General features: G+C 34.8%; 1 protein-coding gene across 2 annotated transcripts in view; it reads left to right on the forward strand.

The window, feature by feature from the left end:
- LOC138708066 (zinc finger protein ZFP2-like) overlaps positions 1-16,885 on the forward strand; it is a 51,463-nt gene that overhangs the window by 26,889 nt on the left and 7,689 nt on the right. For both annotated transcript variants that reach the window (XM_069838198.1, XM_069838199.1), the window contains 2 exons: positions 13,481-13,578; positions 13,849-13,992. In XM_069838198.1, the coding sequence (XP_069694299.1) occupies positions 13,481-13,578; positions 13,849-13,992 (242 nt within the window). The remainder of the gene's footprint in view (positions 1-13,480; positions 13,579-13,848; positions 13,993-16,885) is intronic.

Raw genomic sequence — 16,885 nt, forward strand, 5'->3', positions numbered from 1 at the left:
TTCCATCCAGCTTTTCAGAGAATTGGCATTTACACGTACAAATTCTTCTGTGTTCCGCCCAGTTTCTCTTGTGATACTGTCTTTCAGTTTTGAATTGTGTGCAGATTACTTTTATAAACTTTATTTTTTAACTTCCCCATAAATAAAAGTCACAAGCCTACAAATCGTGAGATTCTGGGGGCCACAATCCTTTACTTATAATCAGGGAAAGGATTTATATGTAAATACATATTTACTTATAAAGCTAATATAATTTATATTTTGCATTATCTTTATGTTTCACAATGTGTAGGGTTGAAAAATCCTACTTTTATTTTCCATATTTTTCCATATTTTAGAGTTTAGTACATATTTTCGTTAATTTCCATATATTTTCCATATTTCATATAAAACAGTCCATATTATATTAGGTTTAACAATAAAACAAAACAAAATTCCATTAACTTTTAAAAATACATTTCAACAATAGAGATTTAAACACATGTTCAGTAATCCCTTTAACATCAGAGTTATTTGAAAATTAGCAGTCCTATCAACAATGGGAAAGTAAGTTACAAAACTGTATTAATTTAATTTAAAATTTTTAACAGACTTCAGTTGTGCAGCTCAACAGTTAAATGCCAGTCAGAGTACACATAGGTTCAGTTTTGTAAATCATACTATAAAGACGGTAAATATGCCAAAAGTACGTCATTCAGTCAATTTAAAATCAAAACTAACAAGTTACATTTCAGAATTTAAAGAAGATGGTTTATCAACTGACAATAAAATATTATTTTGTAATTTGTGTCAGTGTGCAGTATCATCTACACAAAAGTTCCTGGTGCAACAACACATTACAACTAGTAAACATCAGGCCAACAAACAACTAAATTCCAAGCAGAGACAATTGTTTTTAACACAACCAACAACATCGAATGTAAGATCTGAGTTTAACATCGACCTGTGCCGTTCTCTCATCTCTGCTGATATTCCTCTCTACAAACTAAAGAATAAGGTCTTCAGGGAATTCCTTGAAAAATATACTCAACATACAATCCCGGATGAGTCAACACTTAGGAAGACGTATGCTCCATCCATCTACGATGAGACAATACAGAAGATAAGAGATGAAATTAAAGATAGTTCAATTTGGGTTTCCATTGATGAGACTCCCGACAAAGAAGGTAGACTTGTTGGTAATGTAGTTATCGGTTTGTTAAGTGAACAATATTCTGAACGAATTCTTTTACATTGTGATGTTCTAGAAAAGTGCAATAACAAAACTATAGTTAAACTGTTCAACGAAGCTATGGGTATCCTGTGGCCAAAGGGTATTATGTACGATAATGTGTTATTCTTTATTAGCGATGCTGCCCCTTATATGGTCAAAGCTGGACAAGCATTATCTGTTGTATATCCTAAATTGACTCATTTTACTTGTGTGGCGCATGCATTTCATCGTGTGGCAGAAGTGGTCAGAGACAATTTCCCTAAAGTAGATTTGTTGATTTCATCAGTGAAAAAAGTATTTCTCAAAGCTCCCAGTAGAGTTAACGTGTTGAAAGAAATGTACCCTGAAATTCCATTGCCACCAAAGCCAATTTTAACTAGATGGGGTACATGGCTAGAAGCAGTTGAATATTATGCCGAACATATAGACTCTATTAACAATGTTCTCCTTGCATTGGACTCTGAAGATGCAGTCTCAATTGATACTGCGAAAACAGTTACCTGTGACATAAGTGTGAAGAATGACTTAGCTCACATTCAGCATACATTTTCATGCATCATAAAAACGCTCAAAAGTCTCCAAAATAGGCACCTTTCACTATCTGAAAGTTTTGAAATTATAAATAGTACTGTGGAACAACTGAATCGTGGTAGAGGTAAAGTTGCAGATGCAGTAAGAGCTAAGGTGGACACTGTACTTTCAAAAAACCCTGGATATGAAGAACTACAAAAGGTTGTTGCTGTGATGAGTGGTGAATCAACAGTGAAGATTAACTTGGACTTATCCCCAGCAGACATTGTGAAATTGAATTATGTACCAGTTACTTCTTGTGACGTCGAACGCTCTTTTAGTCAGTATAAATCTATCCTCAGAGACAATAGAAGAAGATTCACTTTTCAGCACTTGAAAGAAATGTTTGTAACCTATTGTTATGGTAACAGACAATAAAAATTGTGTTTTGTTGAAACTACATTGGAAGATAAGGTACGTCCATTATATTTTTTGTTTAGTTTGATTAAAATGTACCAATATTTAACGTACATAGTCATTTTTTTATAATTTTAAGTCCATATTTAATTCCATATTTTGGTAAAAATCCATATTTAATTCCATATTTTGGTAAAAATAACTACATATATATTTACATATTTCATATATTTTTAGTCCATATAAATCCGTTCCCTGCTTATAATCCTATTTTCGAATATTTCTCCTGTATAATCCAATGTTTCATCTTCCATATGTGGAGTTGCCGAATCCTGTTGGGATTATGGATACTAACACACTGTGTTACTAAGTTATTAAAAAAATGGCTTTGGTAGGCCTATATCTCATCTGTATTTCCGGGCATTAATTCTGTTATAATTCTTTATGAGTAGTATTATATCCTGTTAAGCACACTGCAATTTATCAACAATAATCTCACTAGAGATTTTTATTTAGGCCTATCTAGAGAAAATCAAAACTCGAGTGGGATTTAATTGACTATTACACGATTAAAAGAAAGTATATTGTAAATTTTAAAATTAAAAACAATGATGTAATTTTATTCTCACAGCAATAACTCTTCACTTTCTACAATTTAATTCCACTCTCGTCAACAATGGGATTTGCTCTCCACACAGCAACACAGTATTCGTTACTGCACTCCACAGACGACAATGACAATTTACTTGGATTATTGAGAACAACAATGAACTGTTAATCTTAACTAATGTTCACAAAGCACTATTTACAAAACAACTGTCAGTTTTCAGTTCACAGTTCGTTTGCCTTTGCTAGCTCTTCTAGCTCAGTCACTCGAGTTCACAGTATCTCGAACCCCAGACCTTCAGAGACAATCCGCTGAACTTCGAACTCAGTCCCCCAACTGCAGTCCACTGCACTCAAACTCAGGACTTCCGGCTCCACAGTTACGGACACAACTCAAGTCGAACTTCGGTCTCAAAGCTGGCTTCACTGCTACACAAGACTGGCTGGCTTGCTGTCCACTGGCTATAACAACACTAACTTACTGACTGACTGACGTTCACTTGCGTCTTCTCTTTTATAACCAAACCATAGTTTCTGGAGAGTTCGCGATCTCGAATAATCTCGATATCTCCCGTCTCTGCCGTGGTCGCTCTCTCTCCTCTCTCCATAGCACATGCCCCAGGAAGCAGATGCGCGCGCAACCCGCCCAAAACACGGCCGACTTAGCCCTTCCTCCATCGGTCGTGAGATCGAATCTCACGTGGCCGTCATAATATAAAGATTAGAAGAAAAAATAAAGTCTCTAAAACAATAAAATATTAATTCACTTACCAAAATTCTATTTCACTAATGTTAGCTTCACCAAAACATTTGAACGGAGTCTCCATTTTCAGTTGACTACACAGTCTAGTATATACAGGCAACATTTTAATGTCATTAACTTTTATACCATACAGATGGCACAAAATCAGTGATGGTGACAGTAAGTGATTTTGTTGGACTCTTAAGACATAAATCACTGTACCTACTCTGTGTACAACAAAAGTTACTATATGCAATTTCAGTTAAACTGTCAACAACCATGGTTACTGTCACGAAAATCACTAATTTGTTCAAAAGTGAAAATCGATCTCACTCACAAAAAATACCAATCCTCCTTGGGAGAAATGGGTTCTATTACTGGGATCTACTTACGCTGTTTGAAGTAATCTGGTTGAGTTGCGGAAAATGTTCATCACTCTTCTTTGAAGTCCGTAGTGAAATAGGCACATTGGTAAGGGAACACAATCCGAAATCTATTGAACTGCAGAACGAGTTCGAAAATGTCGAATTCTAGAGGAACTTGGCTTTTCTCACCGATATCATTCAATAGCCCTAAATTTGCAATTGCGTGCCAGGAAACATATAATAAGTCAAATGATTAACTTCGTTAACAGTTTCTTAAAAAATGCTAGAATTATTTAGTTTTGCATTGCAGAAATGTTGTCGGAAACTCTTGGAGAAAAGGACATAAAGTCTGGGGAGTATACTGAAATTATTAAAGATTTGACTTCAGATTTCGACCGACATTTTGAAGATTTCGAAAGTTTTCGCCCTAATATTTTTTTATTCAATTATTCCTGTACATTGTTGTTGTTTAGTCAACTGCCTGAAGAAAAGTTTGACACTTACAAGTGATATCAAGAAGGCACAATTTTTTTACATTTATTTGACTTACGCAAGAACTTACCAATAGAGGCCTGAAGGCACTGGAACTCTATGAGAAAATTGAATTATTGAATTTATTTACATTCCGTGGTATTCATACATTGCTTCACAGCTAGAATATGGAACATGTTAAAAAAAATTAATAGCACTACAAAGTCTTAATTATAGTCAAAGTCTAATTGAAGTATATACAGAAGAGTTTTACAATATACTAGTACAACACAAGGAGCTAGTATCGATACTTAATACAAGACAGAAATATTCATACAGTGTTGTTGGATGTCCTAAATTCACCTACGGAATAGAAAGCGTAAGAAATTAAACGGAATTACTGATTCAGTGAATCTGCCTGATAAAAAAAAAAGGTAAAATAAAATTGCCGGAGGTAAAATTGTATCCTCTACTTGCAAGGATTTGCTGGTAATTTGTTGAAATGATGACACTGTTTTGTTACAGTGCTCACAAACTGTCACAATGCTAATCCCATGAAAAAGCAAGCAGATATTCCAGAATCACAAGAAGAAAATTTCCGTTAATATTTCAGGTCCTATAGCACAATATAATGCCTGCAGTGTTGGTGTTAACATTCCTGATTAATTTAAAACTTACTGTTTCAGCATCCATACTAAGAATGTGGAGCCATTTTTTTGATGCTCTGTAGGTGATGTCGGTTGTGTTGAAGGAGGAATTGGAAATGACATCTTTCTTTCGGAATATAAACACGAATGTGTCAGTCATCTCCTGAAGTTGTGTGTTTTCCCAGCAAGGTTTTTAGAGGTCTGCTGCTGCTTTTTGTAATTTTCCGTGGTGCTGAATGAAATGTCTAAGGATGACAGAGGCCATATAATCGAAAAACGTGTACAGTATTCAAGTATGAAAAGTTTCCTATATGTGGTTCCCATAGAAAATTCGTTTACATTAATTGTGATGCTGCGTTTCGACCTGATTCCTGCTTCAAAACCTTTCATGATGCACAATGGCATTTGATGTTCAATAAAATAGATTTTGCCATTAAATCTGGCATAATTAGGAACAGTATAAGTAATTTTATAAAGTTATATGGTATTTGTAAATTTGTAGGCCTGTCCCCACCTGTGGAGTAACGGTTAGTGCATCTGGCCACGAAACCAGGTGGCCCGGGTTCAATTCCCAGTTGGGAGAAGTTACCTGATTGAGGTTTTTTCCGGAGTTTTCCCTCAACCCAATATGAGCAAATGCTGGGTAACTATCGTTGCTGGACCCCAGATTCATTTCACTGGCATTATCACCTTCATCTCATTCAGACGCTAATTAACCTAAGATGTTGATAAAGCGTTATAAAATAACCTACTAAAATAAAAAAATTTGTAGGCCTAAGTGCTAAATATAGCAATAATATGCCGTATGTGCTGGCTATAAGACGCACTCTATTTTTCTTTGAAAAATGTGTCTGAAAAACAGGGTGCATCTTATATGCTGATACTGAGTTTGTGATTGTGCCAAAACTTCATGGGACGCTATGAAAACTGAGACAATAGTTAAATCATTTAAGAAGTGTGGCATTAGTAATGCCCTGTATGGTACAGAAAACAATTTGTTGTGTGGGCATTCAGATTCTGATTTAGAAGAGGTTTCAAATGACTCTTCATTTAGCTCTGGAGATGAATTTCTGGGTTTCGACGAAGAAGCTGAAGGGGTATTTTTTCTTAGTTAGATTGGGTACTTTATGAAAGTAGACCTACGTATTATTATTATTATTATTATTATTATTATTATTATTATTATTATTATTTGAAATACTGTAAATTCATTATAATTTTCAGTGATGAAGTTTTTCCATCAAAGAGATGTATGCCAAAGGGTATGTGTCTTATACGCTGGCAAATACGGTATTCGTTGAAATCAATTGCATTCATTCCCCAGTAACAAAATACAGTCACATCAGCGCTCAGTGGTAACTTTAGATTTACTGTACATGAATGAGATAGAATTATAGTGCTTATGATCTTTCAGAGATGACATGATAGAAATATTGCACTAAAATCTCATACAGGGAATTACGGGCACTAATAGCTTAATGGTGTAATGGTGAAATGTCTGTAGGGGAAATGAAAGTAACCCAAAAAACCTACCATCAAGCATAATAAATTCTTGTCCAGCACAAACTCCGATTGGACCTGCTGGGATTCGAATCTAGGTTACTAGCACGGAAAGTCTGATTCTTTGGCTGTAATGGTGCACTATATGCAGCAATATTGATATAAAATTTATTTATAACTCTGAGTACTAACAGGGAAATTAGATATTTTGATTTGCAGTAGTGCAATTTGAACCTGTTTTTTACACATGAAAGTGAGTATACCGATCAATGCAGCATTATTTTATGTAGGACCTATGTGGAGTCTAATGAAAATTTTCGTTTACCATGGAGACTGTCTTGACTCATACTGTAACTTTCTTGTTTAAAATGGAACATTCTATATATTTGTAAATTTTTCGACTCGTCTACAAATTCTGGATTTTATGATGTATAACATGTCCAGGTTTGAATAAATACATTTTTGTTTAATAAGAAATAAAACATTATCTGCTGTGGAAGATTGTGATTTGAAACTGATGAATGTTTGCAAATCAAGCTTTCAGGTATAACTCCCTGTAAAGTTGATTTGAATAATTTTGAGGAAAAAATTGTTCTGGGGCCGGGTATCGAACCCAGGACCTTTGGTTAAATGTACCAACGCTCTACCAACTGAGCTACCTGGGAACTCTACCAGACACCGATCCAATTTCGCCGTCTATATCCACAGACCTTAAAGAGGGCTGACAGCCGTCAAGCAACCAGCATTGAGTGCACGCTAACTCTGTGTGACTTAAATTGTGGTTTTCTGTTAACGAACAGTGACGTGTATTATGCAAATCAAGTTTTCAGGTATAACTCCCTGTAAAGTTGATTTGAATAATTTCGAGGGAAAAATTTAAGTCACACGGAGTTTGTGTGCACTCAATGCTGATTGCGTGAAGGTTGTCAGTCCACTTTGAGGTCTGTGGATATAGAGGAAGAAATTGGATCAGTGTCTGGTAGAGTTCCTGGGTAGCTCAGTTGGTAGAGCATTGTTACGTTTAACCAAAGGTCCCGGGTTCGATACCTGGCCCCAGAACAATTCTTCCCTCAATTATTCAAATTAACTTTACAGGGAGTTATACCTGTAAGCTTGATTTGCATAATACACATCACTGTTCGTTAACAGAAAACCACAATTTAAGTCACGCAGAGTTAGTATGCACTCAATGCTGGTTGCTTGATGGTTGTCAGCCCACTTCGAGGTCTGTAGATATAGAGGAATAATTAATGTTTGTTTACATGTTTCTTTGTTATTGTGATGGTGGACAATTTATTACACAATTATTAAGAAATTGCAATTGGTGGTGCAAAATGGAATGTTACTATTATATTCCTGATGAAAAAGTGAATATGTTATTAATATTGGACAAGTGCAGAAGAAATGAATGCACACGCAGCTTGTATTTTTTATGCCGAAAGATACCCTGAACATCTTTATCCTGCTGCATATTATTCAGCAATACCTGGATAGGAACCAATGGACCTGTTTTGTGGTCAGCTATGTCACCTGACTTGTCAGTGTTAGACTTCTTCGTGTTTCCTCATTTGGAGAAGGAAAGATCTCTAATGAGAAATTCCAAATTGTAGAATTTGATACACCTCCACAACTGCTATTGCTTTGTCTTTTGACTTACGTCCTTTGACATTTGCTTTGCAAATGTGTAAAAAATATTGTTTATTCAACACCACCACCGTACTTTTATATGACCTACAAAATCGAGTTACAGCAGTTATAGCTAATATAACTCCTCAGAAGTTACATAATATTTTGCAAGAGATAATTGAAAGAGCCAGGTTATGTCAAGATGCTGATTATGGATTAGGATGTTGAAATTTCTTTGTTCTTTGTAAAGAATTTAAGTTTCAATAAACTATTTAAAGCCTATATTACATTTACTTTAATGTAATTTGCAAAAAGATTGACAATCTAAATCTCACTTATGACACATCATTGAACTCACGATCTGTAGATAATACATCATGTGAAAGAATGTACAAGGTGTTCCATTTCAAATAAGAAAGTTAATGACATTTCCTGTTAAACCGGAAACGGTATTTAAATAACACTTGCAAGTGTTTATGTATTTCATATCACATAAACACTTTCCTAACTTTCATGTAAATCGTAGCATAATTGTAAAATATATTTTGGGTCTACCAGAATCCAATTACACTTGCTATGTTAATAGGAATTCATAATTTCAGTAATTAATCATAGTTGATGCTCAGATAGACTACCATAGGTGAACAACTGCCAAAACTCTGCTGTAGGAGGTTACTAATCCTTACTGCTGCGCTGGAGGCAAAGCCTTCCTCCATTAATCTGAACCATTGTCATACTGATTGACAAGTCATCTGATGCATCACTGCTATCATTTAAACTTCTAACGAATTTATTCTGTCAGTTTCACTGTCTAATACATTAGTTCTACAAAAATATTGTTCTTTGTTACTTTAACGTGCTTAACATATTTCTTCCACTTGTCTTTTTCATATTCTGCGAAAAGGCGGCGACTGAATCGTTCTTTTACGTTAAGTGGAATTTTTGTTACAAAAATCCAATTGAAAATACTGGAGACAACTGATTAAACATTTTAGTCAGGCCCTTAAATAAATGAAACCAATCAAAACAATAAATGCTTATTTTTAAAGCACTGTTGAGTTTTTAAGATAAATAACGTTTATGTACACGTGTTATGTGATGGACTGCAAGCAGTCAGACATAAACCTTGAACAAGTGATAATATCTTATAGACTCATTCTATTAACATGGGGTTTTTTCAACATAGAGTAGAATCTATTTCGACGATTTCATACATTGAAACTACCCACTTATCTTTTCAAAACAAAAGTTACCATTGATTGATTTTCTACTTCAAAAACTTATTTTTCCCAAACTACAATAGTATAAAACAAACCCCAATTAAGAAGTCACTTTTTATATTGTGGTGACTCAAACATCTTAGAAATCTGCAAACAATACTCTTCAACATGCTTTTTTCCTTGCTAGAATCTGACTACTACTTTTTGAGTTGTTATTAAGTATAGAAAATGCGAAAATATTCTACTTCATCGAAAGTCTACATGAATAATATCTTCTGTTATTGGTTGACAATTACGAAGAAGGAGGTGAATAATAGGCCTATATTACGTCACTCTTTAAGATTGATGCATGCGCAGAACGGAGTTTTGTAAGTTGTTCCCCTATAGTTATATACCTACTGAACTTGGAAATGTATTAGTGGAAAAGGAAGTACAGTTTCCCTGAAAAAGGATGAGACGATTGAATATTCCTAAGTCTCAGATGTGAGACACTGCGCATGATCGGAGACCAGAGCACTGATACACAAGATAACGAATATTGAGTTACTTAAATTCAGACTATTTGGTTTGTTACTAGCATCGTTCCGAAATTCACTTCAAAAACTGCAAAAAATATGATAATATTACGTAAATGAAAGATAAATATATACATAAATTGTGTAGTTAAATCGACAATGGACCTTCATGACTAGATCGACACTCCACACAGAAAGGAAAGCTTTCATGTCGTTTCAATAGCTCAGACGGTAAGACTTCTGCGTGTTGTGTAGAAGAGTGCGAGTTCGATTCTTAGTCTATACAACAATTTTTTTTTGTCTAAATAACGTTGAAATAGCTAAGTAACGTTTGAAATAGAGTTTTACAAAGTCCTGAGATTAAGTGTTAATGATCGCAAACAATACAAAATTACAAGTTATAATATTATAAACGTTAATCTAATGAATGCATTTATATACACACATATACAATGTAAATGCATATATATTAAAAACTAACAATTAAAATGAAATTATAAAAATATATATAATAATAGACAAACTTTTACAAAGGTTTAGAGTCCTTAGGCTATGTAATTTGTTGAGTAATTATTACAATATTTTATTAATAGCTTTCCCATATGTGTAAGAAATGCACTCGCACAAAACAATTTTAGTTAAAAGTATGGCTTTAGATTATTTCATTCTCACACCTTCAGTTAATTTTAACTATTTTATCTACGTGTTTGCAACAGTGTTTAATTTAGTATGCATTCAATTTTATTCATGTTATGATTGAATGGAAAAGCACTGTTGCAGTTATTGACTAATTACATATATTAATACTAATTATTAAATGCATCTGTTAAGTAACCAATTGCAGTATCTTTTGCAAAATCTTGAATGTTTAAGTTGTCAATAATATTTCTGTACTATATACTATAATACGTTAAAAGAATTTGCAATAGATTTGGGATCCTCTACTTTATAATCATTGGTTTTAGTGAAAAAATATTTTCTTTCTTAGGATATCTACAAGTTTAAATTTAATAATATTCCGAATAGATTTAATTGCATTATCTGAATTTTGTACTTTTCTATTCAAATATATTCTATTTCCCTCTTTCATAATTTTTGATAAATTACACTGTACTCCTTGCAGTATTTAAGAACATGAGGATCATTACATTGCAACTCATTACATATAGATTCTTCTTTTTAATACATAGATTTTGAAGTCCCTGCGTTATCTACATGTTTTTACTTTTGAATTTTTTCACAACATTGAGTGGAGAAAATCCACTGAAGTGATTATGAAATTAAGTGAAAAATGCAATACATTAAGTCTTAATATCAGTAGTACCAGTATCATATACGTTTTTCCATGATTCATTTTGTAGACATAAATGTAAATAATCATTAGATACAACATTTACGATCCTTTCTTAGTTTTTAAATTAATATTTTGAAATTGTTCAGTGACATTGGAAACACTTAGGATTTGTTAATCATGTTCAGACAAGCCATTGATTATAGGTTCTTTCGAATAGGAATTCAGTCTAATTCTGTGTACAAAACATTTATCAATGGCTGTGCTACTTCAGCTTAGATTTAATTTGATTAGTTTCGCAACAGTTGGACTTCCTGTTATATCCTGTTATTTAGATATTTAATTTAGGGTTGATTTATTAACTCTTACTATGCAAGATGTCTCTTATTTCAATAATTCTATATCACGTTAAATAGTCATTGTCTACAATAAAGTATTATCGTCATCCCTCATTTCTCATCGTAATGGCGAACCGACGTGACATGAGACAGCGAGTTATAGCTCTAGTTAAGGCTGGATATGGGGCTAGATCTGCTGGCCGTTTGGTCGGTGTTCCTGGAAGTACAGCCGCGAGGTGGGTTATCGTTACCAAAATTTAGGGGAGGTCGAAAATCGCCCTATTCCTGGGCGTCCGCGGATTTCTTCATTGGAAGAGGATGCTCTCTTATTCGAGACAGTTCGACAGGACCCCTTTCTGACTGCTAACGAAATAAGAGCAGTATCTAACTTTCCCGGCTCTTCACAGACTGTGATCAGCAGGTTGAGGAACCGCGGTATTAGGAGCCGGAGGGCTGCGCGAATGGAAATATTGGGGGAAGCACAAGCTGTCGACTGTCTTGCCTTCGCTACCAATCGAGTGGATTTCGATTGGAGAAATGTAATTTTCTCCGACGAAACAACCATCTCGAGTGATTACGAAGGTCCTGTCCGTGTCTTTCGTGAGGATGGTCTCCGACATGACCAGCGCTATGTGCACCGACGTGAAAGATCGGGGCGCTTTAGCATATCGTGTTGGGGGTGGATGTCTTACGATGGACCTGGCGTTATAGAAGCATCTATGGCCGGTTTAATGCGGGAACTTACGAGCACATTCTGGAAAATATATTCCTTCCCTCCGCCCGAGAACGTTTTCCCGAAGGAACATTGCTCTTCCAGCAGGATAGCCATCCCGTGCACTATGCTGCAAGCATTCAAAGATGGTTTCAAAGGAGACCCGAGATCGAAATCATTAATTGGCCTCCGAAGTCACCTGATTTGAATGTCATCGAAAATTTATGGGTGGAATTGAAAAAGAGAGGGATAGTCCCTATGCCCACCGACGCCCTCGAAATCGAGACGAATTGTGGGATCAAGTTGTTGACACCTGGGAAGATCTCGCCGGGGATCAGAACTTATTTCTCAACCTCGTGACATCCTTGCCGGATCGACTTAGATCTGTAATAGAAGCTGATGGCATGTGGACAAGATTTTAAGTTAACAGGTCTCTTTTTGTTTCTTATGATTTTTGTTTGAGGAAGAATACTTTTAACTTCCAAGTAAGTTTTATTTTTTTTTTGACGAGGTTCAGCCAACTTGTAAAACCCAGAAATTGGGCATAAATTATTCCATATTTTTCGACAAATTAGACAGTCGAGGAACTCTGAACAAATTAATTACACCACAATAAAAAAAATGTTTTACCCGGGATCGAACACGAGACGTTTCGGTTATACAGCGCAACCAACACGCTACTGTATGAGCTACCGAGACAAGACAGTGACAGCAGCAGTCCAGAATGTAGATCCCTTAGCAGGCATTTGCCATTCGGTACAGTGAAGCAATGATATTTTGTTACTCGAGCTATGTTGTGAAATCCTGGCCTTAAATGGCAGTCTTCTTCGTGATCCTTGTAACAATTCTTGTACTATTTCTCATGTTATGTATCGTTACGTCGATATCGAGTGAACAGCGCTGTAGAACTTTAACTTCCGACGACCAAGAATCGTCTCATTCTTTTTAAGGGTAACTGTACATGGCGTTGTTAAAAATACCTCTGTCACATGTTCTGTATTTTATGATATAAAAGAGTGAGTTCAGAGCTTCCAACATTATAACAAAAGAACTACTTCATTAGACAGTGTTTGGGTGCATTCGTTGTGATTGTTAGCTGTGACAATAGTTAATTTTTACAAATACATAAAACTACGTAATATTTCTTTTATGTGAATAATATCATTTACATAAGTCTGTACTGAGAAAAGCTGTAGGACCATATACTGGGAAAGGAACTTGCGGAATGTATTATCTAAAGCATAGATTATAGTTTACAAGAGGGACATTGCAGTGTCGTGTATTTACAAGCATTTTATGTTTCAAAGACACGAGAATGGATGAAACTGTGGAAGTGAAGCGAGAGCCAAACTCTGACAATGAGGCAGATATTCTGGATATCAAGCAGAAGGAACAGTTTAATGAGGTAATATATCTTTTGAGATAAGGAAAATGTTTGTCAAAATTATATTTTTTTACATTGAGAGTTTTCATATTGACCATTTGTGATTTCTGATAATTGTTACCATGGAATAAAGAACATGGACTTGGTAAAGAATAGAAAAAATGAGGGAAAACATTGTTGCTTGTTACTTATTTCTGTATTTGGTGATATTTTGTTCTATAGCCCATTTTTTAATATCAAATCACGAAGTAATTATAACAACTTTATTCTCATATACAAATTCTTTTATAGGATATAAGTGATAAACTCATTTTAAAGGGTGACAAAATTTACATAACTTCAGTACACAACGAAGATGAAAATTCGAACATGAAGGAAGAAGATATCGAATTTTCCACTCCACTTGCCTGTGTAGAAGTGAAATACGAAATTTTGGTAAGTATTTCACATAAGTAGCCTATCTGCCACATATGTATAAATTGCATCCAACTGAGAATACCCTTCAAATATATGTAGACTATGATTATCAGTGTACGTTGATGTACTGACCGTGCCTCACTTCCTGAGCTGTTTCTTTGCTGGGTGAGATGCAGAGGGGGTGAGTGGGAAGTCCTCGGTACCGCATGTGCCTACTACCCTACATTCAACACTTCAGCCTTTTCAGGATTCCTTTCGTCAGCTATGGAGCAAGATCAGCCATGGACAAGCGAATGTATAGGCTGTGCCCTCACAAAACAAATTATGCCCTTCTCATCAATTCCTGTAACTAAACACTAATACCTGTTGTAGACTACAGTCTCTACTTGAGATTATCGACCTAATGGCGATTACGGTTGTCACGTGTACACATCTGTAAACTCTTTCCTCTATGGCAGTGTTCCTCAAACATTTTTCCACCGTGAAACCCCTTTTAATCTAAAGTGTAACTGCAGAATCCTTGTAATATTTTATTAGTATTTAATAGTTAACAGACAAGTGAGAGCTAGTATCTCAATAATTCTGTTCAGTGGGACGAATGTATTTGCTTTTTAAGCCTGCAATCTGGTTTTATGGCAGAAAGTTGTAGTCTCATTTATGATATACTTCTGCATTTTGTCTTTTCGGTATTTTGTTTTAGAGGACACATACGCAGAGAATCCAGTGATGAAAGTGTTAAGTATTATGGGTATTTTCCGTTTTAGATGTTCATTAGGCCTAAACATATTGTTATTACGCATATTATTGGAATATTATTATTACGCATATTGGAATATTATTATTACGCATATTCTTGGAATATTATTATTATTATTATTATTATTATTATTATTATTATTATTATCAGTGGTTTCTTGTTATTATTGATTCATATTTCCGTGATATATATTTTTATAGTATCCACTAAGTATAAAATAGCCACCGGTGCAGCCCAGTCGGCTAAGGTGCTTGCCTATCGATCCAGAGTTGCGCTCGGGCGCAAGTTCGATTCCCTCTTGGGCTGATTACCTGCTTCGATTTTTTCCCGAGGTTTTCCCCAACCGTAAGGCGAATGTCATGTAATCTTTGGCGAATCCCCGACCTCATCTCGCCAAATACCATTTTGCTATCATCAATCCCATCGATACAAAATAACCTAGTAGTTGATACAATGTCGTTAAGTAACCAAGTAAAAAAAGTATAAAATAAAATTTAAAATCATATAGGGATCATGGAACCCCAGAACATACTTTGAGAAATGCTGCTCTATGGCAATTCAGCAATTGTCCAGACTGAACGAAGAGTGGCCTAGTGTGTACTTACGTCACCATCGCCATCAGAGATAATAGCGATAGTGGTAACCACAATTAGAGTATCCAGTATTATAAGCAGCAAAGACCCCTGCAATGGCATAGGATAATGTTTTCAGCACATGTAATATGCTGCTGTGCCACACACTGCTGGTCCGAGCAGACCTAAGAGGCGTGGTTATAAGCATTAGGGAGCTCTCGGTTCAGGATGTGAGACACGGGCAGTATGTAGGCCTAGTTATTTGGTTTTGCACATTTCAAACAGATATCTTTGGTACTTATGGATATCATGGTCACTGGAATTCAATACATAAATGATGATTGTAAGTAGCTTCTTTGAGAACAAAATACACGTGACTTGTGTAAGTAAATTTAACAAACAATTACACATAATGCATATTGAATTCATTGCTAATCATCAAAATGCTTTTCAGTTTGTTAAAAAACAATACATCTCTTGTCGATGTCATAATGATAACAGCAGTAATGATATTAATAATTACACAAGTCAACAAAATTGAGCTTTTATCATAACATTAATAAAATAGGCCGTTTTTACCTAATTTGCACGTGTTGACACGAAAATGACTCGAAAAGTTCGTAACATGTTACATTTTTGTTGTAGATATTTCTTCTTTAGCTTGAAAATTCAAGCTATTTTACATATTAAAAACTGTATTGGTGTCCCTTTTTTGTATTGTATTGTATTTATTAACATTCCATGGTATTCATACATGCTTACAGCTAGAATATGGAACAAGTCAAAAAACTTTATACTATTATAAAATCTTAATTTATAGTCACAATCTAGATGAAATATATACAGACGAGATTTACAATATAGTCTACTAGTACAACACATAGTTTTAGTATCAATTTCATGAAGTGTTATTGAATGTCATGAATTCACCTACAGAATAGAAGGCATGAGAAATTAGGTACTTCTTTAATTTGGCCCTAAATAATTTTATGTTTTGAGTTTCATTTTTTATATCGATAGGGAGGCTATTAAAAATTTTTACTGCCATATAATGCATTCCTTTTTGATAGCACTATAGACTTGCCGATGGAGTATGAAAGTCATTTTTTTGACGTGTACTTATGCTATGAACTGTTGAATTAGTTACAAAGTTTTCACGATTACATACGAGGAAGATTATTAATGAAAAGATATACTGACAAGCCATGGGCATTATTTGTAGTTTTTTGAAAATAGTCCTACACGATTCCCTAGATTTGGCACTTACAATTATTCTAATTACTCTTTTTTGTAATATAAATATATTGTTACTATCTGTCTATCTATCTTTGTGTTACTAGCCAAAGATAACTATGCTGTGATGTAAACTCTTACTAACAAACCAGCTAAAGCATTTAAATATGTAAGTAAATTAACAAAAAGCCCTCAACATGCTTTATGAAATGGTGAAAAATTAAGTACTTTTCCCTCTTATGGGAAGTGGAATTGCCCCTTTTTGAAAACCAGCAGTAGTATCCCATCATTCATTGCTCGATTCCATCTTCCTTGAAACAGTTGCTCCATTAGATTGATATCTTGATGA

This window comes from Periplaneta americana, chromosome 10, assembly GCF_040183065.1.
Source record: "Periplaneta americana isolate PAMFEO1 chromosome 10, P.americana_PAMFEO1_priV1, whole genome shotgun sequence".
In the NCBI taxonomy this organism is placed as follows: domain Eukaryota; kingdom Metazoa; phylum Arthropoda; class Insecta; order Blattodea; family Blattidae; genus Periplaneta; species Periplaneta americana.